This window comes from Chlorocebus sabaeus, chromosome 17, assembly GCF_047675955.1.
Source record: "Chlorocebus sabaeus isolate Y175 chromosome 17, mChlSab1.0.hap1, whole genome shotgun sequence".
NCBI lineage: Eukaryota > Metazoa > Chordata > Mammalia > Primates > Cercopithecidae > Chlorocebus > Chlorocebus sabaeus.
Genome location: NC_132920.1, coordinates 36,496,981 through 36,523,710, shown reverse-complemented (window position 1 = coordinate 36,523,710; position 26,730 = coordinate 36,496,981). Strand labels below are relative to the sequence as shown.

At 48.9% G+C, this 26,730-nt stretch overlaps 1 protein-coding gene across 4 annotated transcripts; it reads left to right on the top strand.

Moving 5' to 3' along the window:
• Positions 1 to 203: 203 nt before the first annotated feature.
• ETV7 (ETS variant transcription factor 7) lies at positions 204 to 25,728 on the top strand. 4 transcript variants are annotated; one of them, XM_007972791.3, is made up of 8 exons: positions 819 to 2,874; positions 4,726 to 4,861; positions 15,488 to 15,652; positions 17,992 to 18,117; positions 19,992 to 20,222; positions 22,501 to 22,643; positions 24,933 to 25,033; positions 25,146 to 25,728. In XM_007972791.3, exons 1-8 carry the CDS (start codon positions 2,869 to 2,871, stop codon positions 25,261 to 25,263), a joined length of 1,026 nt encoding a protein of 341 aa, XP_007970982.1. In that variant the 5' UTR covers positions 819 to 2,868; the 3' UTR covers positions 25,264 to 25,728. The 4 variants fall into 4 exon arrangements, with proteins under 4 accessions (XP_007970986.1, XP_007970982.1, XP_072862033.1 ...); XM_073005932.1 differs by lacking the exon at positions 819 to 2,874 and adding an exon at positions 2,908 to 3,571; XM_007972795.3 differs by lacking the exon at positions 19,992 to 20,222 and having other exon boundaries at positions 204 to 2,874.
• The last annotated feature ends 1,002 nt before the right edge of the window (positions 25,729 to 26,730 follow it).

Sequence of the window (26,730 nt, the reverse complement as noted above, 5' to 3'; positions counted from 1 at the left end):
CTATTTATTTCTATTATTACTTAGGTTCTGGCAGACTAGCCCTAAAACTTTCTTTTTAAATTTTATTTTGAATAGGTTTTTATTTATATGATTCAAAAATCAAAACAAGGCCGGGCACAGTGGCTCACGCCTGTAATCCTAGCACTTTGGGAGGCTGAGGTGGGCAGATCACAAGGTCACGAGATCGAGACCATCATGGCCAACATGGTGAAACCCCGTCTCTACTAAAAATACAAAAATTAGTTGGGTGCGGTGGCACACGCCTGTAGTCCCAGCTACTCAGGAGGCTGAGGCAGGAGAACTGCTTGAACCCAGGAGGCGGAGGTTGCAGTGAGCCAAAGTGATGCCACTGCACTCCAGCCTGGCGACAGAGTGAGGCTGTCTTAGGGGGAAAAAAAAATCACAACAATATGAAAAGGTTTACAACAAAAACCCCTTTCTCTTATTTTCTACTCTAAATTCCAGTTATGCTTTTTAGTTTGTATGTATTCTTCCAGAGGTTCTTTGTATAAACACTAGTTAATACATACACACACACACATATATACACACACATATATTTACATACAAGAGGTAGTAATACACACTGTTTCTTACCTTGATTTTTTTTACTTAGCATGGGTGGTCAGGCACTGTTCTGGGTGTTTTACAAATGTTAACTTACTTACTCATAAAAACCTTATGAGACAGGTATTATTATTTGCTCTTTTTCACTGTTAAAAAATTGAGGCAGTAGTTAGTAGAGGGAGGCAGTAGAGGGGTTAACAAACTTGCTCAAGGGCACACAGCCAGTAAATGACATGGTTGGGATTCCAAACCAGGCAGGTGTTCCTAAGTCTAGATTATTATCCACTATGCCATACTGCCTCTTGGAGAGGCAGTATCCATGATCCACAGAGAACTCCATAAAGTGTTGAACTGTATTCAGTTAAATGAATGTACATAATTTGGCTGGGTGTGGTGGCTCACATCTGTAATCCCAGTGCTTTGGGAGCTGAGGTGGGAGATCACTGGAGCCCAGGAGTTGGAGGTTAAGGTGAGCTTTAGATGGCACCACTGCACTCCAGCCTGGGTGATAGAGTGAGACCCTGTCTCTAAAAAAAAAAAAAAAAAGGAAAATTAAAATTAAAACAAATGAATGCACATTACTTTATCAAGCCTCCTTTTATGGACACCTTGAGTTATTTCTCATACTTTGCTATTATAAACCATAATGAAATATGTAACTATGTATACTTTGGATATTTGTTGAATAAATTTCTGGCGGGCAGATTGCTGGGTGAAAGGAAAATGCATTTGTAACTTTGCCAGACCCTGCCGTGGGGTTACACCACTTTACACTCCCAGTGGAGTGTCTGTTCCTCTCAGCCTCTCCAGCAGATTATGTTATTAAACTTTTAAATTTTTGCCAAATTTATGGGTAAAAACTTTTATCTCACAATAACTTTAATTTGCACATTGGAAATAGTGAGTTCGTCTGAGCATCTTTTTCCTTCTCTGCTGCCCAGGGTGGAGTGCAGTGGCACAATCACGGCTCACTGCAGCCTCCAACTCTCAGGCTCAAGCGATCTTCCAACCTCAGCCTCCTGAATAGCTGGGGCTACAGGTGTAGCCCCACCAAGCCCAGCTAATTTTTTAAATTTTCGGTAAAGACAGGATCTCACCATGTTGTCCAGACTGGTGTCCAACTCTTGGGTTCAAGCGATCCTCCCACCTTGGCCTCCCAAAGTGCTGAGATTACAGGCATGAGCCACTGCACCCTGGGCATCTTTTCGCATATTCAGGAGCCACTTGGCATTTCCTTTTATGTGGACTGTTTATTCATATCCTTTGCTCATTTTTTTTCTACTGGGTTTCTGGCCTTGTTCTTACTGGTTTCTTATTGCTGGTCTAGAGCTGGTGATAATATATCAGCGCTAAGCCTACTTTGTAACAGCATCTACACCGTCAGATTTTCAGCAGAAGGTTGTTAATGCTTTTCTTTCCTTTTCTTCAGTGTCTGCTGGTTTGTTTTTATGCGCACAACCTCTCTTGAGACAGGGGGAGCTGAGACAGATGGAAAGGGTGATGGGTGGCCAGGCACCAACTCTGGAGCACTTAGAGGCCCAGGAAAAGGTGTCAGTCGGGATCTCCGAGTAGTCTGGTCCCGCTCAGGAGAGCACAGCCGCTCTGATGGTGGCGCTACGGTTCCGGACCTGTGGGGCCTCCGCTGGGCCAAACGGCAGACCGAGACAGTATCTATCGGGGCCGGGAAGGTCACCCACCCCTAAACGGAGAGGCACCAGGCCCAGGAACACCCCATGGGCGGCCCCTTCCCATCCCATGTGCGGAGACTCACAGGGTCTTGCTCCTGGGCTCGGGACCATAAGAGAGGCAGCTGGTCCGGAGTTCAGGACTAGGGTCCCCTTAGCTCCTCAGATCCTGCAGAATCCCACCTCTGACCCAGTGGGAGCCAAGGCCTGGTCGCCAGAGGGGCTGTCCGCCGGCAGGAGGCTGTGTGCAGGATCCACGCCTCCCAGGCTGGCGAGCGGGAAGCGCCCCGGGGTTGCGCTCGCGCGGGGCCGGTCCCTGCCCTGCCCCTAGCCCGCAGCGGCGCGAGTGGAACCGCATCCCGCTCTTTCGTTTTCGTTTCCCGGAAGGATAGCGATTACCGGAGCGCCTGGCGCCCCTGCCCGCCTGCGGGGGACCCGGGCGCACACGCCTTGGCGCTTCTCGAAAGACATTTCCTCCCACGCGACCTTCCAGTTCTCGGAGCCAGGTTAGGGGTTTGGGGGAGGAGGACTAGGAGCGCGGGCCTAGGGCCCCAGCAGCCACAGCCGGGGAAGCGCTCACGACAGAAAGCCGGTGGCTTCCTCACCTCCACCTGTAATGCAGGTAAGAGCCTAGCGGCTGAACACGCAGCGCGCACGCGGAGCCACCTGCTCCCTCATCCTTTCCCCACTATCCAGATTTCCAAACCTATTTTATCAGACCTTTTACCTGGCGGGAATCTCTCTTTCCAACACATTCCTAAACCTCATACCCATCCCACTCACCTCCCCTTCCACCTCCAGACGCGGGTCACCGCCCCTGACTCTCTCAGTGTCGTACACAGCTCTGAAGGCATCACGCACAGCCCCTGCAGGCCCTTTCTGCAGCCCCCTTACCACTGGTCGTCCCTACACCAACCAAATGTGAGGTCCTTGGAAGTTCCTGCGCAAGCCGGGTCCTCACAGCTGGTGAACGCATTCTCGCAGGGAGCCCCTCTTTAGCAGCCCCTCCCCACTCGCCGGTTTCCTGGGAGCCTCGGAACTGCCCCCAGAGCTGGGGCCCCGTCCCACTCCAAGGCCTTTCTCCACTCGCTTCTCGCCAAGACCCATACCCGTTTATCAGACCCTTCCCTGGCCTCCATGCTGAAACCCAGGAGTCTGATCCTCAGCAGCTCTGTTCCTGGCGTTTCCCAGGCAGTTACAGCCCCTGAATTCCCCGCTCCTCTTACTTGGATGGGGATAGAGGAGTAGACAAAGAGCCTTCTGCAAGTCCTAGGCAAGTCCTAGGCAAGTCCGGTGACTTGAGCCCCTTCTCCAGCAAGGTAAGCTTGACTTTCCCCATTAGGAGGCAGCCCCTGAGGTCTGATTACTTGGGAAACAGCACCAAAGTGGGTCCGGCTGGAAATGAAGTGAGAACGACCCTGGAAGGTGTTGAATCCCCTTTCGCAGCAGCCAAGGCTTCTGGAGTTCTGCTGGCTCCGATCCAAATTCTTTCTCGGCAGATAGCTCTCCTGGGATCCCAAGAAATGAATGTAAAGCTTTTGACAATCCTAGAGTGAAAAATAACTTGATGGAACTGGTTTCACTTTTCCTTTCCGTGCTGTGGCAGCCTGTGGCTGGGCATGAGCCCCAAGGAGCCTCCTATTCCTACAAAATCCTGCCACTTTCTTCATTTTCTCATCTGGATGGATGAACCCGCGTCATCTCTGGGGGCCATGCTGATTGTTGAATTGTAAAGATACAGGCTTCCCGTGGTGAGACCTTAGGATTCAGAAATTTATCCTTTTTTCTCTTTTGAAAATGGTGTTTGTTTGTTCTGAGACAGAGTCTTGCTCTCTTGCCCAGGCTGGAGTGCAGTGGCGTAATCTTGGCTCACTCCAACTTCCGCTTCCCGGGTTCAAGTGATTCTCCCGCCTCAGCCTCCTGAGTAGCTGGGATTACAGGCGCCCATCACCACACCTGGCTAATTTTTGTATTTTTTCGTAAAGACGGTGTTTCACATGTTAGTCAGGCTGGTCTCAAACTCCTGACCTCAAGTAATCCACCCGCCTCAGACTCCCAAAGTGCTGAGATTATAGGTGTGAGCCACCGCACCTGGCCTGTTTGTTTATTTCTGATTTAAGGTCTTTTGATCCTGGCCTCTCAGGTTTCCTGTGTTGTCCTTACCAAGGATCCAGTGAGTATTCCTAGGCTCTCAGATTTCAATCATACAAGTCTTGACAGGGGATCCCTCTTGGAGTTAGGCACATGCATGGAAAGCTTGAATTGGAAGGATGTCATTTATTGTGCCCCCTGGGTACAAGTTGTTGATGGTACTGGGTTGAAGATATACATGGTTCCTACCTTTAAGGTTGATGCAGTCTATTGGGAGAGATAAACACTCTTCCCCTTCCAAAAAAATTCTTAAGACATTTTAAGATGGCTGAGCCTTCACCAAGATGCTCTTCTTTGACTGTCCTGGTTTTTCTCTCTCTAGGAGGGAGAATTGGCTGGTTCTCCTATAAGCTCTGTGGCAGCCATGCCTCCCCTAGGCACCCACGTACAAGCCAGATGTGAAGCTCAAATTAACCTGCTGGGTGAAGGGGGGATCTGCAAGCTGCCAGGAAGACTCCGTAAGTAGAGGGGAGGAGAAAAGCTGAGTTTTTAAAAGTAAATATTTATTTTGTTTTAGATCCAGGGTCTTGCTCTGTTGCTTAGGCTAGAGTGCAGTGGTATAATCATAGCTCATTGCAGCTTCAACTTCGAGCTCCTGGGCTCAAGTAATCCTCCCACCTCAGCCTCCCCAATAGCTGGGACTACAGGCACACTGGCTAATGTTAAAATTTTTAGTAGAAATGGAAATCTCACTATGTTGCCGAAGTTGGTCTTGAACTCTTGGGCTCAAGCTATCCTCTCGCCTCTGCCTCTCAAAGTGCTGGGATTACAGAGCATGAACTACTATACCTGGCCCTTAAAATAAAATTTTTTTTTTTTTTTTTTTTTTTAAATAAGAGACAGGATCTGTCTATGTTGCCCAGGTTGTTCTCAAACTCCTGCGCTCAAGCAATCCTCCCATCTCAGCTTCCCAAAGTGCTGGGATTACAGGCATGAGCCACTGTGCCTGGCCAAGATTTTATATATATCTCATAACATAACTTCGTACTGCATAAATATATACAATTATTATTTATAATTTGTCAATTAAAAATTTAATTTTGGTCAGGTGCCAAAATTAAATTACCTTCCCTCTGTTTGCTGTTTCTTTGCTGAGTTTTCTTTAGCTTTTCCTTTGTGATGGAGTCTTGCTCTGTCACTCAGGCTGGAGTGCAGTGACATGACCTCAGCTCACTGCAACCTCCGCCTCCCTGGTTCAAGCGATTCTCCTGCCTCAGTCTCTCGGGTAGCTGGAACTACAGGTGTGCGCCACCACGCCTGGCTAATTTTTGTATTTTTTAGTAGAGATGGGGTTTCACCATATTTGCCAGGCTGGTCTCAAACTCCTGACCTCATTATCCACCTGCCTCGGCCTCCCAATGTGCTGGGATTACAGGTGTGGGACACCGTGCCCAGCCAAGGTTAGAAATTTTAACACAACTTCTAAGAAACACTTTCTAATAGTGAAGCTCAAGCACAAGACCCACAACTCTTCTCTGAGCCCTGGGAAATCCTATTTCCCTAAGACCAAACTTCCTAAGCTCAGAAGCTCACTAAATATCTACTGAATGAATGAATGCATGAATGACTCGGGATCTCTGTCAAGAACACCAGGACCTCCAAACAATGCAGGGTCACTTCTGTGGGCCCTTCTGAGATGGTCACCAGATATTCCTGCACACTTCTGGGGACACGCATTTCCTCCCCTCTTGAGGCAGCCTATTCTCTGGTTGCATAACTCAGGGTGTAGGTCATTGTGGCCTATTTTCTCCTAGATTAGAACTCCTGAGCTACCAGTTCTGTTGCCTTGGGTTAGATTTCCCCAGGAGCAAACCCTAAAATACTGGTGAGGAGTGGGGAGGAAAGACAAAGAAGAGAAGGAAATCCCAGAGGTGTTCTTTTGGGCCAGTTAGCACCATGGGGTCTCTGGGGACAGTGAATCCTAAGTTATTCCAACCAATGGGTAAGGGAGTTATCCACTCACTTCCCTTCTATGACAGGATGAATGCTGTTTCCAGGGGTATTGGCTCTCCAGCATTTCCAAGTTACCCTGTACACTGGCTAAGGGCTTCCTGCAGCCAGAAAGAACCCAAGGCAGAGTCAGATGGGGCGTTCAGCAGCCTTCAGAGTGTGGAGGTGAGAGGCAGGGCCTATGGGCAGGGCCCCAGCAGCATCTTCTATACCTGTCATCTTAGATTCCATGACTCATATTTATTGGAACATCTGCAAATATTCAGACAATACAGTTCTGGCCCTTAGTAAATATCTGACAGTTTTAAAAGATAGGGGATGCCAAATGACTCATTTTCCTGTCAACAGCATCCCAAACAAGCCAACTGCTGACACCAAATGAGGGTTCGACTTTTCAGCCCTGTTGGGGGTGATCTCAGCCCAGTTTCCCAAATTTCTGGAAGCTGGATTTCCATCTCTGTCCATCTCGCTTGTTTATACCCCGCCACCCACCCCATTCCCTCCCCTACCTCCAGCCTCCCTTTTAGCAGTCAGGACTGATTTGCCTCAGCAGGAAGTGAACAAACAAAACAGATCTTGTTTAGCCTTGTGAGTTGACACTAAGAGGAACACGGAAGTTATTTTCCTGCAGAGCTCACTGTTTTGGCGTTGATTTTCCTGACAAAGATGTGTAGTGAAGTAGTGGAAAGTCCACTCTGAGGACAACTGTGATGTCCAGGGTTGTGGCAAGGGACATGAGGTCTACTGGGATGGAGGAGTGGGATTCATGGAGATTCACAACTATGCTTCCCTGTATGGAAATGGAGAACAAAAGAGGATTCTCGCCTCCCCATCCCTGGTCCACGGCCATGAGGGTCTGCCCAAGGCCAGAGTGAGTCAGGAGCTATGGGGGGGGATGCAGCTGCAGGGCAGGCACAGCTGGCAGTGCAGACGGTAGGACCACTTTCAGAACTGGGCTGATGTCACAGAGGAGTGAGTCTGGGAGGAGTTGATGTATCCTCAAGGGACAACTTGGGAGAATTTTGAGAGGAGGCAGTTCAGAGATGGTCACCACCATGGCCTCATTCAATGACAGAGAAACTGAGACTCAGGGAGGGCAAGGGTCGTCTGTGATGCTAACGGCCAGACTAGGCCTCCAACCCAGGACTCTTACTTCTCAGTCCTGCATCTCTTCTTTTCCCTGGAGCTTATTCCCCAGAGAAAAGGTCTGTGAACTTCTCGCTTTGGGTGCAGAGGAAATGAGACTTCTTTGTGTTTTGAAATTGACTTTCAAAGCTCCTAGCTGTAAATAAGCCACGGGAAGAGACGTAGAGTGCCATGTCCTATATTCAGAATCACAGGGAGAGGGATAATACCTCTCTGTGACTCCCTGGAAGTGTAAAGCAGGAGAAATGGGCCTTTGGGAAGCTTGAACAGATTTTGGGTGCCCATGCTCAAGTTCACATCCTTCACGTGTGAGAGAGTTCCTGGGCACTTCATTTAATAGATCAGCGTTAACAATTGTGGCTTCCTGGTATTCCAGACCAGGGCTTTTCAGATTTTAATATGCACATGAATCTCCTGGGAACCATGTTGAAATGCAGATTCTGGTTCAGCAGTAGGTCTGGGATGGGGACTGAGATTCTGGAGATTTCTAATAAACTCTGCAGAATCTAATAAACTCTGCAGAAGGTAATGCTGATGCTGCTGGTTTGAGAACCACATTTTTATTTTCAAAATGCTGGTCAAGACTTACTAAGGAAGTGAAATCAACTTAGTGGACCGAGATAAATATTTTAAAAAATTGAAATATAACAACACATCAGGGTGCATTATAAATAGTAAAGGTAGCTGAGATTTGTGACTACTTTGTTTAGGCTATTTATATATATGTGTGTGTGTGGGTACAAAATGTATTTGTTTACCATGGGTTGAGGTCAAAATGGTTTGAGAAATGCTGCCCTAGATCATGGCATATGAGAAGCAGGAAATCAGATGGATGTGGGTGTAAAACACCAGAGAGGTGGGGTGGAATGGGAGGATGGAGATTAAAAGTGAATGTTCTAATTCACTGGAACGTGTGAGTGTTGACAGTGACATCATCACCTGGCAATGAAAAGGAATATGGCGATGAGGACCCAAACAAACAGATGGGGAATTGCAAAAACAATTAATATGAGGATAAAGAACCTCTCTCCTCCCTAAACACAAGGTCAGGGCTAGATCATATGTATCTTTGTGCAAATTGGAAAGACCCCTCCTTTGGGGAGAAGCCAATCAAAGTCCTGGCTGGATTTCACCTCCATCCTCCCATTCCCCTCCTCTGATGGTATCTTTGTGCAGTACACAATGTGAACTGTATGCACTGGCCCCGCCCCCCACAGTGATGACCATAAAGCTTGGTGTGATTACCAAGAAAAGGATTATCGGCTAAGAATGGGGCCAAGTAATGGGGTGACAGATTTAAGGGGTCTCTGGAGACACAATGACATACAATAAACTAAGGACATGGTAATTGATAAGCCGTAGTCATCACGGCAGAGAAGCAAGCTAGTCTCTCTGTGTTCAGGCTGGGTTCCACCAGTGAGGATGCTGATAATCAGCATAAAGGCCATTGGTTGAGTTTTCACTCTTGACTAGGCATTGTGATGGGCATAGCGTATTTACTATCTGATTGAATATATTCAGTAGGCGTGGAGAGTAGCTTCTTTTGTTATCTCTGCCTTACAATTTGTGTATCTCTGCCTTACATTTGTGAAAAGTGGGCCTTAGGTGAATTATCTTGTCCAAAGCCACCCACCAGTAAAATGGTGGAGCTGGGATTCGAACTGGCATCCCTTAGACCCCACAGCTGCCATTTGCTTTGAGAAACTGCCTCTAGCCTCAGGTTATGATAGCTCCCATTTTTAGCATACTGGCCAAGCACTTTAACTGTCTCTTGCATTCTTCCTGCAAGAGGATCCTGCAAGGTAGGGAAAAGCCAGCTGTTCATTCTGATTTGGTTGCTGAATGCTGGTCAGGCTCTGTGGCTCCTGGAGCTCACTAGACCCAGTAAAGTACCGGGGTGTGGTGGGAAGTGGTGGGCAATAGCTTTGGTCAGGTGGGGAGGGGCACTTTGAGGGGTCTTCAAACCAGGACAGAGGGGTTTTGACTTGATGGGCTTGATAGTTGGGGGCAATAGTTTCTTCAGCAAGAGAGTAAAAGGGATGCTGTGGGAAGAGAGGTCCAGTCGGGGTGGGAGTCAGGGGCTGGAGAAAGGGCAGGCAAGGAAGCCCTGGGGGTGACTCCACACTGCTTTGCTCAACTCACTTATTTAAGCAATTTATTTTTGTTGAGCAGTTACTATGTGCCAAGCATTGCTGTAGGGGCTGGAGAGACCACAGTGACTGAGACAGGCAAAGTCTGTGCCTCCTGGAGCTTACATTCTAGTTGGGGATTCAGGTGACTACGTAAAGAAGCACTATGTCCGCAGATAAGGGCGGTGGAGATGATACAGCTGGGAGGTGGAGGGGAGCCCCCACATCTAGCTCTGCTCTGGAAGGAGGTAGGGGACACAGTGTCGACTCTTCAGGGAGACACCTGAGCCCTCCAGTTGTGTCCTGGACAGGCAGCTCCTCTTGCTGCCCCAGCCAGGAGGCTCTGTCCATATCTGCCTTGGGAGCTGGGAGTCAGGAGCTGGCCAAGCTGGAAATCCTCAGTAAGCAGGCCACTGGGCCAGGAGAGTGAGGTGACAAGGTTTGCCTGGAGTCTTGAGAGACAAAGATGGTGAATGGGAAAGAAGTGAAAATGCAGTGGATTATTGCCAAGAGAGGGAGAGGCCGGGGCCCGATCTGCAGGGGAAGTCCCACATTCACCTTAGATTGGGAAGGGGAGTCCCAGTTGCTCTCATCCCGGCAACTAGGTCAGGGAGACTTCTTGAGGGTGATTGACGCCTTAGATAATACCTGTCAGGTGTTGGACCCTGTGCTACGCATTTTACACATATTACATCATTGACATCTATAGCTCCATGTATGTCAAAAAGCACATGCCACCTGCCAGATGCTGCTCTTTAAATGGATTATCTCATAGCATCCTTGTGACAGCCTTGTGTGGATGGTACAGTTTTTTCCATCATCCTTGGTTTTACCGATGATGAAACTGAAGTACTGTCATTTAGGTCACATTATTTACAAGTGGCCTGGCAACATCATCTATGCTTTCTGTTGCTGTTGTATGTTTTTACTTCTTTTTTTTTTTTTTTTTTTTGAGATGGAGTCTCACTCAGTCACCCAGCTGGAGTGCAGTAGCTTGATCTCAGCTCACTGCAACCTCCACCTCCTGGGTTCAAGCAATTATCCTGTCTCAGCCTCCCAAGTAGCTGGGATTACAGGCACGTGCCACCGTGCTTGGCTAATGTTTTTATTTTTAGTAGAGATGGGGTTTCTCCATGATGGCCAGGCTGGTCTCAAACTCCTGACCTTGTGATCCGCCTGCCTCAGCCTCCCAAAGTGCTGGGATTACAGGCGTGAGCCACCACACCCAACCTTCTTCTTCTTCTTCTTTCTTCTTTTTTTTTTTTTTTGAGACAGGGTCCCACTCTGTTGCCCAGGCTGGAGTGCAGTGGCACTGTCATAGCTCATTGCAGCCTTGAACTCCTGGGCTCAATCCCTCCCTCCTCAGCCTTCTGAGTAGCTGAGACTATAAACATGCACCACCATGCCTGGTTAATTAAAAAAAATTTTTTTTGTAGAGTCAAGAGTCTAACTATGTTATCCAGGTTGGTCTCAAACTCCTAGGTTCAAATGATTCTCCCTCCTCTGCCTCCCAAACTGCAGGAATTACAGGCCTCAGCCACCACAACTGGCCAGGAATCATAGTTTTGAATTTTTCAGGCTGACAGCCTCCAATATGGTGAACTAGGGTAACTACACAAAAAATATGAGTTCAGGTACAATGCAATTGGCGGTTGACCCCCTAGCCGCAGAAGCCCTGGCTGGCTGTGGAGGCCTGCCCTCGACCCCTCAGGAATCTGCCCATCATGTGGCCTCCACATTTTACACTAAGTCAGCTTTCAGCATCTCATGTATCACCAGACTCATCTCCCAGCGAGGCTCCAAATTCCTATCTTCACCAGCAAGGCATCCTTTTCCCTGCACTCCTGCTATTAAATGATATCTTATTCTTCTCTGACGGTACCTTTCCCTGACTATTGAGGTGACATGTCTTGTCACATGCTTATTGGTGGATTTGCTGTGCTGCAGGGGATCTCACCTGGCAGCAATTTTGCTGCTCCCTTCCCCCTGGGGACACTTGGGCCGTGTCTGGAGACATTTTTAGTTGTTGGAACTAGGCTGGTGTTGAGTGGATAGTGACCAGGGTATTCCTAAACATCCTACAACACACAGGATAGGCCCTCACAGCAAAGAATTATCAGTCCCAAAGCATCAATAGTGCTGAGGCTGAGAAATCCTGCTTTGCTGGGATTGCTGGGAAGATTTTTTTTGTCTTTAAAAAAAATCAATTTACAGATGCTCTTGACAAGGCATTAACCTTTTATCTATCATCTGCATTGCAAATATTTCCCCGAAATCTATGTTCTTTTAGTTTTGTTTATGGTATATTTTGCAGCAAATACAGAAAATTAATGTAGTCAAATGTGTGTTTCGTTTTTATTATAGCCTCTGTGTTTCCTGTCATGGTTGAGGTCCCCTCTGCTCTTATTGAGTGCATATGGTTTTTGATTTCTACTATATTAAGATTTGTATTGTTCTATTCTTTAGGCCTTTAATCTACCTACAATTGATTTTTGTGAATGTGAATGGTGGGAGGTTATTGGGAGAAACCCCACCCCCGATATTTATTGTGGGTTCTTTTCTATTTCCTAAGTGTCTCGGCTGGTTTGAGAAATAAAGGGAAAGAATACAAGAGAGAGAAATTTTAAAGCTGGGTGTCCGGGGGAGACATCACACTTTGGCATGTTCCGTGATGCTCCCCAAGCTGTAAAACCAGCAAGTTTTTATTAGCGATTTTCAAAAGGGGAGGGAGTGCACAAATAGGGTGTGGATCACAGAGATCACATGCTTCACAAGGTAATAAAATATCACAAAGCAAGTGGAGGCAGCGCGAGATCACAGGACCACCGGATGGGGTGAAATTAAAATTGCTAATGAAGTTTCGGGCATGCATTGTCATTGATAACATCTTATCAGGAGACAGGGTTTGAGAGCAAACAACCTGTCTGACCAAAATTTCTTAGGCAGGGGAATTTCCTTGTCCTAATAAGCCTGGGAGCGCTACAGGAGACCGGGGCTTATTTCATCCCTTCGGCTTCGACTGTAAAAGGCGGCCACCTTAAGGGGGCTGTCTACCCTCAGGGCGCATTCTCTTTCTCAGGGATGTTCCTTGCTGAGAAAAAGAATTCAGCGATATTTCTCCTGTTTGCTTTTGAAAGAAGAGAAATATGGCTCTGTTCCGCCTGGCTCACCAGCAGTCAGGCTCCAAGTCTTTTCTCCCTTGCTCCCTGAAGATTGCTGTTATCCTGTTCTTTTTTCAAGGTGCCCAGATTTCATGTGGTTCAAACACGCATGCTCTACACACAATTTGGCAGTTAATGCAATCATCACAGGGTCCCGAGGTGACATTCATCCTCCTCAGCTTACGAAGATGACGGGATTAAGAGATTAAAGACAGGCATAGGAAATCACAAGGGTATTGATTGGGGAAGTGATAAGTGTCCATGAAATTGTCACAATTTATGTTCAGAGATTGCAGTAAAGACAGGTGTAAGAAATTATGAAAGTATTAATTTGGGGAACCAATAAATGTCCAGGAAATCTTCACAATTTGTATTTGTGTTCTTCTGCCATGGCTTCAGTTGGTCCCTCCGTTTGGGGTCCCTGACTTCCTGCAACAGGAGGTGAGGATCCAAATATATTTTTTTCCAGGTGGAGAATCAGGTTTTTTTTGTTTTGTTTTGTTTTTTCGTATTAGATTAACTATCCTTTCCCTCTGAATTAAAATCCTACCTCTGTCATGTATTAACTTTACAAAATACACATACACACATTTGTATGCATGTGTGCGTGCATGAACACTTACTTACTCCTAGGATCCACCTTTTTTTCCCAGTGATACTTGCCAATCTTAGCATAAGACCTTTCAATCTTAGTTACATGGCTTTGTTATATGTAGTACCACAGAGGCTAGTTCTCACATGTATTCTTTCTTCCCGTCTTAAATCATTTTTTCGGCAATTTCAGACATTTACTTTTTTCTCTTATTTATTTTTAGGTCCCAAAATAGAAGTAAAGGAAACCTCTCCTCACTCTTAACCTGGGCTCTAGTGCCTTGCTTTCTGTTTTCTCAGCACCGTGAGCACTCCTCGCATGCCGTCGGGAGGACTGTCGTTAGAGTTACCGGTTGTGGGACTCCTCCCTCCTGCCAGCCTGGTTCTGTGCCATGTCCCTGGCCCTGCACTGTGACTGACACAAGCTGGTGCTCATTAGACATTGGCTGAATGAATGAACAGTGAAGGATGCAGATCTACTTTGTTTTAAATGTTAAAATTAAGTTCATTTCTTGTGTTGCTTTGAGTATAAGGGAGCAGAAGCTGGTCTGGTCTTTGTCATTGCCAAGGTGTGGCCTTGGACAGTTGCTTCTCTCTTCTGCCTCAACTTTCTTACCTGTAGAACTGAACCCAGTAAGCTCTGAGTCTTTATACCAGTGCAGTCATAAAATAGGATGTAAATTTATGTATTTTTTTGAGACAGGATCTCACTCTGTCACCCAGGTTGGAGTGCAGTGGTGCAATGATGGTCCACTGTGACCTCCCAGGCTCAAGAGATCCTCCCACCTCAGCTTCCCAAGTAGCTGGGACCACAAGTGTGCACCACTATGCCTGGCTAAATTTTCTTTTTTGTATATTTGGAGAGACAAGGTTTTGTCAAGTTGCTCAGCCTGGTCTCGAACTCCTGGGATCAAGTGATCTGCCCACTTTGGCCTCCCAAAGTGCTGGGATTATGGGGGTGAGCCACTGCACTCAGTCTATTTTAAATATTTTTTGCCCACAAAGGCAAATATGTCAAGGGCTCATAAAGTCATAATGTAGCCCTGCTAAACACCACCCAAAACTTGGCATTAGGAGCGTAGCAGTCCCAGGCAGAGTGGAAACGTGGGGAGAATCAGCAGCCATTTGTCTGGCTACTGCCAGAAATGAAAACATGCACTGAAGGTGACTGTAGGAGGCTCCCTTGTCCGCTGGGCTGTTCCCTGAGCAAACCTGATTCCAAGTGGCACAATGGAGCAGAAAAATTCAATAGCCAGACATCCCAGCTGTGCCTCATGCTTCCTGTGTGAGTGTGGACTAGTCACTTAACCTCTGGGAGCCTCATTGCCTCATTTGGGAAATCATAACATCCCTTCCTTTTTCTTTTTTTAGACAGAGTCTCTTTCTGTCACCCAGACTGGAGTGCAGTGGCGTGATCTCGGCTCACTGCAAGCTCCGCCTCCAGGGTTCACGCCATTCTCCTGCCTCAGCCTCCCGAGTAGCTGGGACTGCAGGTGCCCGCCACCATGCCCAGCTAATTTTTGTATTTTTAGTAGAGATGGGGTTTCACCATGTTGGCCAGGATTGTCTCAATCTCCTGACCTCATGATCCGCCTGCCTTGGCCTCCCAAAGTGCTGGGATTACAGGCATGAGCCACTGTGCCCGGCCAGTAACATCCCTCTCATTGGACTGTTCGGTCATTCAAGTAATCACTCAACATGTGTTTTTTGAGCACCTACTGTGTTCCAGGCACTGTTCTAGGTGCTGAATACACATAACAGTGTGCCCCAGCACACCTAGTCCAGTGCTGGCACAAAGTAGGTTCTCGTTAAACACTTGTTGAATGAATGATTGGAAAACAGGTGGGGAGGAGGTACCAACAATAAATAAGTGAATACATGCATGATACATATATAATGATAAACACCAACATATGGTTCTGTCCAGTGTAAGATGTCATTACAAAGAAGGTAAGGTGCTAGGAAGGAAAGGAACAGGTGCCAGGGACAGAAGATGATGGGGGTTGGGAGCCAGGACAGGGGAGCATCTGCTCAGATGGAGTGCTCAGGGGAGGCTTCTTTGAGGAGGCCTACGGGGAGTGATGGGACTGGTTCTTGCTGGTTGCAGGCATCCAGCCCGCACTGTGGAGCAGGGAGGACGTGCTGCACTGGCTGCGCTGGGCAGAGCAGGAGTACTCTCTGCCATGCACCGCGGAGCACGGGTTCGAGATGAATGGACGCGCCCTCTGTATCCTCACCAAGGATGACTTCCGGCACCGCGCGCCCAGCTCAGGTCAGAGAGACTCACAGGTTTTCCTCTAAGTAGGAACACTGGTAGGCCAGTACGGCCCAAGTACCCCAGGGGGTCCAGGGAGGGAGATGGAGGAGGTCTTCCTTGGGGAACCATGCTCATTTCCAGCACTGCAGATGCCCCTCTGCACACGCGTGTGTCTGGTGGGTCCTAGCTAGAGCAGGCCTTCGAGGCGAGGGAGTCCATTTGACCACGTGTTTTCAGAGCTGTAGGGGCCTGTTCTGCTGTCTCGCTTATCTGTGGCCCCTTGTCTCCTTTACCCACTTCCATCCTATTGCCTCCCACCCCCTACCCCTACTAAACAAAAAACCAACTAGAGAAAGATCAGATATTCATTCACACTGAGGTATAAATGGCTGGTAACAGCAAAAGCCTTGACTCTCAATATGACTTTTGATTTTAACCAGAAACTAGGTCTGAGGGCAAAGGAATGAACGTCAGATTATGGTGTTCCAGCAGAAGGAAGTTTGTGGGGAGGGACTGGTGGTGGGAGGGAGGGTGGCCAGTGGTAGCAGGCAGCAGGGCCTTCCAGGAATCTCTAGAATCGCATTTGAGTCTTATTTGGCTTGTTTTCAGGTGGCTCTTATGTTTGTGCTGATTTGGTGTCTTTTTTTTTTAAGAATTCGCTGATGTTTTCTGTGTACGCTGTCTTTTGGTCAAGCAGGCCCACAGTGTATGTGGCAAAGAGACGTTCTAAAATCTGCTGATTTGCTCCTTTTCTTCTTAACACGCACAGCCAGTCTCATGTCACATCCCAAGTTCTTTTTTTCTTTCTTTCTTTCTTTTTTTTTTTTTTGAGACAGAGTCTCACTCTGTCGCCCAGGCTGGAGTGCAGTGGCGCGATCCTGGCTCACTGCAACCTCTGCCTCCCAGGTTCAAGCAATTCTCCTGCCTCAGCATCCTGAGTAGCTGGGATTACAGGCGCACACCACCATGCCTGGCTAATTTTGTATTTTTGGTAGAGATGGAGTTTCGCCATGTTGGCCAGGCTGGTCTCAAACTCCCAACCTCAGGTGATTTGCCCACCTCGGCCTCCCAAAATGCTGGGATTACAGGCATGAGCCACTGCTCCTGGCTGACATCCCAAGTTCTATCACCCACTTCCCTCCACAAGCCTCCCACCCACTTCCCTCCTTGAGCCTCTTGTAGTAGCTGCTGGAACTTTCATCCCTCTAAGAGTTTGGATTCAAGAGCTCTAGTGGGAGGTGAGGGGAAGGCAGGGACAGAGAGACAAGGCTTCCAGCTTCCCCACAGCCCTAATGGTCCTGTGCCAAGGCAAAGCGGGGAAGCAGGTGAGCTTGGGGCTGGTCCCCTTCATGCCCTTGTTCATCTCTCTGTCTTCCTACAAGCACTCCTGGTGCTTAAGTAACCACTCTCTACATTGTATCTCGGTGGGTGCCTGGGATCCCCAGGTTGGCTCTTTACCCATGGATCCCCTCTTTCCTGTCCTACTATCAGCACCAAGGTATGAGTCAAGGGAAATTTCTGGGACCCTGGACACAGCCCAATTCTGTTTTTTTGTTTTGTTTTTTTTTTCTTTTTGTAACAGGGTCTCACTCTATTGCCCAGACTAGAGTTTGGTGGTGTGAACACAGCTCACTTCAGCCTCAACCTCCTGGGTTCCAGTGATCCGCCTGCCTCAGCTTCCCAAGTAGCTGGGACCACAGACATGTGCCACCATACCCAGCTGATTTTTAAACTTTTTGTGAGACAGAGTCTATCCATGTTGCCCAGGCTGGTCTCAAACTCCTGGGCTCAAGCAATCCTCCTGCCTTAGCCTCCTAAAGTGTTAGGATTACAGGTGTGATCCATTGCACCTGACCTTTCTTTTTTTCAACCATTTATTGAAGCGGCTACTAATTCTGCCTTTTAGGAAGAGGCTAAGACAGCTTTGCTCCTTAGAAGGCAGGGGCAGACTTTTTAAAAAGCTTGGAATCCCATGAGCCTTAGAACTGTCTCTGCCCCCAGAAACGTGAGGTACAGTTGTACAGTTTATGCACTGTGCACAAGCCCTCAGCCGAGGGTGTGTGCGGGGATTGAGAAGCAGCCTGACCCTGCAAGCTGCATGCCCTGGAGGCGGCCGCGTCTACTGGCAGGATAGGATGTCTTTCTCAAATTCATCCACCACGGGAGCAGCAGCGTCCCTGCCCATCGCCAGCCCAGCCTCCTGTTAGCTGCAGCAGGAACCCCTTCGCCAGCAGCACGAAGCTGTGACAGGACATGCCAGCCCTCACCCTGAGGCAGGTGGCTGCAGGGGGCCAAGGCTGACCCTCCCCACGTGGCCTGTTCAGCAGCCTGCCCTCTCTCCCACCCATGTCCAGGTGACGTCCTGTATGAGCTGCTCCAGTACATCAAGACTCAGCGGCGAGCCCTTGTGTGTGGGCCTTTTTTTGGAGGGGCCTTCAGGCTGAAGATGCCCGCCCAGCACTCTCCAGTCTCCCTGGAAGGTGAGGAAGCTGTTTGTGGTGCTCTGAGTACCTCCCTCAAATCAGCCTCACGGGGAGGGCAGGACGTCCTCAGGGCAAAGCAATGAAGGAGGTGGCCAGTGTGGGCAAGCTCCCCTCCCTCCCCGCCCCCACCTCCTGTCTGGGGTGCTCCTGGCAGCCCTCCCTCTGTGCTGCACCCTCCCTGCCTCCCACCTCCCCGTTTCTCTGCTTTCTCCAGCAAAGAGCTGTTTGTATCGTGTCTCAATTTCCTCTCTGGAGCCCTCCGTGGAAACCACTCTTGTCAGGGTCTCCAGAAACCTGAAAATAAGGATGTCCATGCCATGGCCATTCTCAGTCCTGATTTACTGTGGCCTCTCACAGCCTTCGACCCTGGGGGTCACCTCTTCTTCCCCCAAAACTCTTTCTTCCCTTGGCTTCCAGGACACCCCACTCACCTGGTCTCCTCTACCCCACTGGTGTCTCCTCGACCTCCTGGTTTCTACTCTTCTCGCCTGCTTCTAGAAGTTGGGGTACCCCAGGGTCAGAGGACCTCTCTGCTTCTCTATCTGCACTCAGATGCTGGGAAATCTCATCTGATCCTGGATCTTAAACACGATGTGGTGCCAATGATTCCAATATATGCCTCAGCCTCTCCAAATTCCAGATATGTGCACCCACGCAGCCTGCCCCACTCCTCTACTGGGGCATCTCGTAGGCATCTCAACCCCCACAGCCCCTAAACCAAATGCCTGATATCCTCCCCTTTTCAGTCTTCCCCAGCCCCACAAACCCCGCCTCCACACTTCCAATTGCTCAGATGTCATTTCTACCCCCACCCCCACTCATCCCAACTGTCCACAAATCCTGTCAGCCCTACCCTCAAATCTATCCAGAATCCAGCCTTTTCTCATTCCTCCCCTGCTGCCCCGTTCCAGTCCCCACTGCCTCTGGAGAACGTCCTCACTGGTCTCCTTGCTTCTGCTCTTGACCTCCTGTGATCTGTTCTCCACAGTGCAGGGAGATTCAGAAGTAGGTCACATCACTTTTCTGCTCGGCATCTTCCAGCGGCTCCCTTCTCACTCGGAGTCCAAGTGCAGTTCTTCCGCTGACTCCTGCCCCTGCCTTCCCCTTCCAGCCTTCTCTCTCTTGCTCCTGCTGCTCCAGTCATATGGGCTTTCTTGTTCATTGGACAAGCCTGAGATGCTCCTGCCCCAGGGCCTTTGCAATTACTGTTCCCTCTGCCTGGCATCCCCTCCCTGCTCTAGAAACCCACAGATCTCACTCCTCTACCTCCTTCGGGTCTGTTCCAATGCTAATGTCAGGGAGGCCTGAAAAGCCTCTCAAAACTGGCAACTCCTGCTCCTTTCCCAGATCTCCCTCTCTGCCTTAGGGTGATTTATTTTGTTCTCTCCACATTGTATACTGTTTCTGTTTCCTTTTTATTTTAACTGTCCATCTCCCCTGCTCTCAACTAGCATAGAAGCTCCCTGAGGGCAGGGGCTTTTGGGGGCTCAGCGATATATCCTCAAGATTCTTAGAACAATGCCTGGTTCATAGAAGGCTCTCAATAAATACTTGGGCAAATGGAGAGGTGGGATACAGCGCCCCTGGGTTCTAGACCTAGCTCTGTCACTGCTTGGCTTTGCAGCCAGTTTCACAGATGAGGGAACAGGCTTGACAGATTTTTACTTGTGTGGGAGCTGGGGTTAGCACCTAGGCTGTCTGGTTCTCACCCACTGCCCCCCACTACCTCCCTGACCTTCTAACCAGGGGCTGGACAGAGGAAGAGCATCAGGAGTGCTGCCCCACAGGGCTCCCAGGCTCACCATTGAGGGATTGAGTTGGGGAGGCTTGGGGCCCACTGCCTGCTACCACTGGTGCTCATCTGCTTGCAGAGGTGACTGGCCCTTCTCAGATGGACACCCGAAGTGGCCACCTGCTGCAGCCACCAGACCCAGGGCTTACCAGCTCCTTTGGCCATCTGGATGACCCTGGCCTGGCCAGGTGGACCCCTGGCAAGGAGGAGTCCCTCAACTTATGTCACTGTGCAGAGCTCACCTGCAGGACCCAGGGGGTCTGTGCCTTCCCTGCGATGCCACAGGCCCCCATTGACGGCAGGATCGCTGGTGAGTGGGAGGCTGCTCCTCTGGCCATGGGAAGGTGCCCTGAGTCTGAGTCCCAGCGTCACGAGTGACAAGGACAGGGCTATTTTGACCTGGTGATGGGAGGTCTGTGGCTGGGGGATTTCGGAGTAGCATGACTGTCCTGTGTGCTGGCCACAGTCTGGTTACAGCGGGCAGTGATACCTGGGATCACCAAGCCTCACCCTGTCTCCCACAGAGGGACAATTTACCAGTCATATTCTGACACTCACATTAGCATGGAGTGCCACGCCTGCCTTTTAAAACTTTATCTATTTTAAAATAATTGAGCATTCATTATGTGCCAGGCATGGTTCCCAGGCCCTTATTTAATTCTACAATGGCCTTGTGAGTTTGGTACTATTATTAGCCCCATTTCACAGATATGGAAATTGAGACACAGAAAGGTTAAGTAACTTCTCCAAGATCACACAGCACTGGTAGAGTGGGGATGTGAACCCAGGCAGTCTGGCTCCACAGCCTGAGTGCTAACCAAATGATACACTTCCTCTCTGCATTCATTGTTAAAGGATTAGCAGGCAGACAACCTGACAGACTGACAGGTAAGCTGAAGTGTGTTTTTCTAGTCATAATATTTACACTGCATTTCTTCTTCTTCTTCTTCTTTTTTTTTTTTTTTCCAACTTTTAGGTTCAGGGGGTACATGTGCAGGTTTGTTACATGGGTGAATTGCGTGCCACTGAGCTTTGGTGTATGAATAATCCTGTCACCAAGATACTGAGCATAGTACCTGATACGTAGTTTTTCTTTTCTTTTTCTTTTCTTTCTTTTTTTTTTTTTAGATGGGAGTCTGGTTCTTTTGCCCAGGCTGGAGTGCAGTGGCAAAATCTCAACTCACTGCATCCTCTGCCTTCTGGGTTCAAGCAATTCTGCTGCCTCAGCTTCCCAGGTAGCTGGGATTATAGGCGTCTGCCACCACACCCGACTAATTTTTGTTTTATTAGTAGAGACAGGGTTTCACCATGTTGGCCACAGGCTGGTCTCGAACTCCTGACCTCAGGTGATCCACCCACCTCAGCCTCCTTTGGCGCTGGGATTACAGGCGTGAGCCACCGCGTCCAGCCTGTGATAGGTAGTTTTTCTGCCCTGGCTCTTCCCCTGTAGTGGTCCCCAGTGCCCAGAGTCTATCGTTCCCATCGTTATGTCCACACCACATTTATTCTGTGAAGCCACAGAGCGGGCAGAAGCCTGGCTTTTGGGTTGGAAATGACTAGAGGTCACTAAAAAACAATGATTGGCCCAAAACATAGAAACGATGAATACTTGAGGTGATGGTGTCCTGAGTACCCTGACTTGATCATTACACATTCTATGCATGCAACAAGATCTCACATGTACACCAGAAATACGTACAAATATTACGTATCAATAAAACACACAATGATCCACAATAATTGGAACTTTTTTTTTTTTTTTTTTTTAAAGAGACTGAGTCTCACTCTCTCGCCCAGGCTGGAGTGCAGTGATGCAACCATAGCTCACTGCTGCCTCAAATTCCTGGGCTCAAGGAATCCTCCCACTTCAGCCTCTTGCAATTACTGTATTCTTCAATTATAATGCTTAACATTCTTCGTGCACTTACACTATCCCAGGCACTGTGCTGAAGGTTTTGTGGTCTATTATGTTACCTAATTCCCTTACCACCCCATACCAGGATACTGGCTCAGAGACGGTTGTGTAACTTGCCTGCAATGACCCAGCCGACAGGCCCAGGTCCTGGGATTCAAGATCACACAGTTGCTCCCAGATGCCCACTTACCCTCCCAATGGCATGCTTGGTTTTCCTGAACTTCACCATTAGGGAACTTGAAGGGGTGGATGTTATAATTAATAGAAGTCTAGGGGGCTGAGTAAGTGGGCCAGGGGCAGAGAGGGACCTGTGGTCAGGGGCCTGGTCACTCGGCCTGTGGGCCCAGCACCTACCCTCACATGGCTCTGATGTCGGGTGGAGCTGGTCAGACTCCCCACTTTGCCTGCCACTTAGGAGCTGAGCAACTTTAGACACCTCTGCACCTCTGAGCCCATTTCCTCACCTCTTCCTGGGGATAAAGGTAGCCACTTCCCAGACTCATGAGACAATGCATGAGGAGCCCCGTTAGTGGCCGTTTCTGTGGATACCATCATTTTCACCATCCTGCTGGTGCTCCCAGGGCCCTGGCCAGGAGGCCTCCAAGAGCGCCTTTCTAACACCTGTCCTCACAGCTCCAGTAAAGCTGCCTGCACTCCCTGTGCTAAATTGCAGACTGCCGGCTGCTGTGGGAATACGTGTATCAGCTGCTCCTTGACCCCCGGTATGAGCCCTACATCAGGTGGGAAGACAAGGACGCCAAGATCTTCCGAGTTGTGGATCCAAATGGGCTCGCCAGACTCTGGGGAAATCACAAGGTGAGCCTTGGCCGGCGGAATGGTCTCGACGTAACCAGAAGGCAACAGAGTTGGGAGTCAGAGTGGACCGCTAGCACTATGGGACAATCCTCAGCTGATGGCGCCTTCACCAGCAGCCCCAGAAGTGTCAGGATAACTTTATTTGGGGAGCTATTGAGGGACAGGCAGTTACCTCTTGTGGACGGGGAATGGCTCTGAAACTGAACAACTGTGTCTTCTCATTGCTTAATCTTACCTTTGCTTAGCATTTTAGCCTTTAGAAGCATGTTTACATGAACTGCACAGTTAGGCCAGATGAGGAAGCTGCTTTCCTGCGGGGAGCTGGACAGAAACCCAGGTCTCAGGCCCAACAGGAGCATCCGATGTCAGGGCTGGAAAGGCCTGGGGATGACTGAGGCCAGCATTCCCATGAGGAGGAAAGCCTGTACCTAAATGGGTATCTGCAAGATGATCTTAGGTGGTTTAATATCCTTATAATTATTTATTTTTGAATTAGGATTACAAAATGTATCTACCGTGACCATCTCATGATTTACAGCAGTGATATAAGGAATGTAGCCTTTTAAAATAAATAGATTTCTTTAAGTAAAAAAATCTTTTAAAGAAAACTATTAATGATAATGATAATCATCAATTTATAGCCTTTCCTAAGATGTAATAGTGCCTGATTGCCAGGCATTGCCCTGAGAGCTCCACTTGTATTAATTCATTTAATTCTCATACCAACCTCATAAGAGGTGTTATCAAATGTGAAGACTGGGGCTCAGTGAGGGCTGACAACTTGCCGCAAATTTACCCATCCCCTGCTATGTAAGAGGCAGAGCAGGGACTTGAACCCAGGCTGTGGGTTCAAGAGCTAAGAGCAATATTCTATTGCTCTTAGCAGTGCTGGTGGCTGGAAGGATGCAGATGACTAAAGTTCAGAGGACGTATTGGTCTAATCCTTGTATAGAACAGGGAGGAAAACAGGCCCAGAGAGCACCAGTTCCATTTAATGAGCACATACTATACACCATACACTGTGCTAATTGCCTTCATGGATTAGCTATTAATAATTTAATCCTCGACCTGTGCAATGGGTGTTCTTCTCATTATGTAGCTGGGGAAGCAGACTCAGAGAGGTCAAGAAACTTGTCCAAGGTGACACAACTGCCAAGCGCTGGAGCTGGGGCTGAAATTGATGCCAAACCCCAGGCTCTTTGGCCCTACCTCATACTGCCTATCCCCGAGAGAGAAAGAAATGACTTGGCCAAAGTCACCCAGGGTGTGGCCTGGCAAGGCCATCCATGCCACCCCACCATGCTGTCTCTCTGATTGCATTTCCCGCAAATAGATCTATATCTATATCTATATCTATCTATATCTATATCTATATCTAATCTATATCTGTATATCTATATCTATAGAACAAATATATATGTTACTGTTGTGACATTTGCTATTTAAAAGTAACATGCAGTTCACTCCCACACTATGTTCTCAGCCAAGAGGCAAGAGAACCCTTCCTTTCTTCCTTCCTCCCTCCCTCCCTCCTTCCCTCCCTCCCTCTCTCCCTCTCTCTCTCTCTCTCTTTTCTTTCTTTCTTTCTTTCTTTCTTTCTTTCTTTCTTTCTTTCTTTCTTTCTTTCTTTCTTTCTTTCTCTCTCTCTCTCTCTTTCTCTCTTTCTCCTTCCTTCCTTCCTTCCTTCCTTCCTTCCTTTCTTTCTTTCTTTCTTTCTTTCTTTCTTTCTTTCTTTCTTTCTTTCTTTCTTTCTTTCTTTCTTTCTTTTTCTTTCTTCTTTCTCTTTCTTTCTCTCTCTTTCTTTCTTCTTTCTTTTTGTGATGGAGTCTCACTCTATTGCCCAGACTGTAGTGCAGTGACACGACCTCAGCTCACTGCAACCTCTGCCTCCAGGGATTCTCCTGCCTCAGCCTCCCGAGTAGCTGGGACTACAGACATACACCACCACGCCTGCCTAATTTTTGTATTTTTAGTGGAGACAGGGTTTCACTATGTTGGCCAGGCTGGTCTCAAACTCCTGACCTCAAGTGACCTGCCCACCTAGGCCTCCCAAACTGTTGGGATTACAGGAGTGAGCCACCCTGCCCAGCCCCAACATTTCTTCCCCAACCTTCCCCTGCCTTTTCCTTCCAAACTCAAGTGAGCACTCATAAATCCTCACAGATCCCTGGAATGAGAGGCTTAAGAAGCTGTCCAGTCCACCCCGCTCCCTTACAGGGTGGAAAGTGAGGCCTGGAAGGAGCGGGACATGGAGAGCAGGGCTGATGTGGGGACTGCTTTGCTTTCCAGAACCGGGTGAACATGACCTATGAGAAGATGTCTCGTGCCCTGCGCCACTATTATAAGCTTAATATCATTAAGAAGGAACCGGGGCAGAAGCTCCTGTTCAGGTGAGTAGCCTAGGGGATGTGCTGAAAGGGGGACGCAGAACTGGGGTTGGGTGGCTGAAATCCCCCTGCAACTGGGGCAGGAGATGATTTGCAGTTGGGGCCTGAATTCTAGATTTCTAAAGACTCCGGGAAAGATGAGCCAGGACAAGGACAGCTACCTGGAGCCACTGGAGAGCCACGAGCAGGACAGAATGGAGTTCAAGGACGAGAGGCCAGAAATCTCTCCGTGAGGGGCAGGTCGACTCCAGGCACCCGGTACCGATGGGGCAGGGACCGAGTCTCCTATGAAGGCAGCCTCCTCCTCCCAGCAGAGCAGCAGGATCCCCAGCCAGACTTTATACCCACAGGATTACAGCCATTGCTTGGGAGGGCTGGGAGGCCTCCCATCCAGGACACTGGGGGCAGGAGGGTCATCTTTTGGGCAGGGCGATCTTGGGGCTAAACGGGGTACAGGGGAGTGTTCTCTCTCCTGCTGCAGCCCCGGGAGAGGAAGTCAGGCACCGATAGAGCATCCGCCCCACCCCTGTAAATGGAATTTCCAGGATGAAGGGAACGAGGTCCCTCAGTGAGCCTCAGATTTCCTCACCTGTTCCTGAAAACCCCACCCTCAGGGGCTGATGCAGGAAATGGGAAAAGTGTCAGTGCTTTGAGGCAGCACGGACAGCCTCAGTAATAATAAAAACAATGCTAGCTGACGTTTCTTTCTTTTTTCTTTTTTTTTGAGACAGTCTTGCGCTGTCACCCAGGCTGGAGTGCAGTGGCACGATCTCGGCTCACTGCAACTTCTGCCTCCCGAGTTCAAGAGATTCTCGTGCCTCAGCCTCCCGAGTAGCTGGGATTACAGCTGCCCACCACCACCCCCAGCTAACTTTTGTATTTTTAGTAGAGACACAGGGTTTCACCATGTTGGCCAGGCTTGTCTCGAACTTGCGACCTCAGGTGATCCTCTTGCCTCAGCCTCCCAAAGTGCTGGGATTACAGGCGTGAGCCACTGTGTCCAGTCGATGTTTCTTAAGTGTTTGCTATGTGCCAAGCCTTGTGCTAAGGGCCTCTCGGATATCTTATCTCATTTAATTCACTCAGCACCTCCCTCAGGCATGAAGGTGAGGACACTGAGGGAGACGCCTGTGGAGCTGGCCTGCCTCTCCAGAACCCAGGGCTTCGACCTGTTTTCTTTCAGCACCTCTGACTGTATGTGGGCGCTTCTTAACCAGGCCCCGGCCCCACCTCTCTGCTCGTGGCATCTTCACTGAATAGTCCATTTCACTTGGCCCAGCCCCCTTATCCTCAGTTTTCAGTGACTATGACCCAGTGAAGACTGCCCCCGACCCCCGTACCTGTGGCTTCCTATGCTCCTGTCCCTGTATCTGCTGTGGGACTTTGGGCAAGCTGTTCCGCCTCTCTGGGGCCTCAGGTTTCTCGTCTGTAAAATGGGGCTCCTTCTCCTCACCTGACCTCCGCGTTGTCAGAAAGCTTCCATAAGGCCATACTTGTGAAATGCTTAACGTTTGCCTGCTCTGGGGGGAGGGCTTAACCTGTGTTAGCTGAGAAATCTCTGCAGACCAAAAGCTGCTCTGAAGCATGAAAACACCTTGGTCCAGTGGGTCAGTTTCTCCCTCTGTGCCCCAGCCCCAAGTACTGACTGGGGCCTCCTGAGGGCCAGAGCCTCTGTCCTTGGAAGCCCGCAGGTAAAGCTC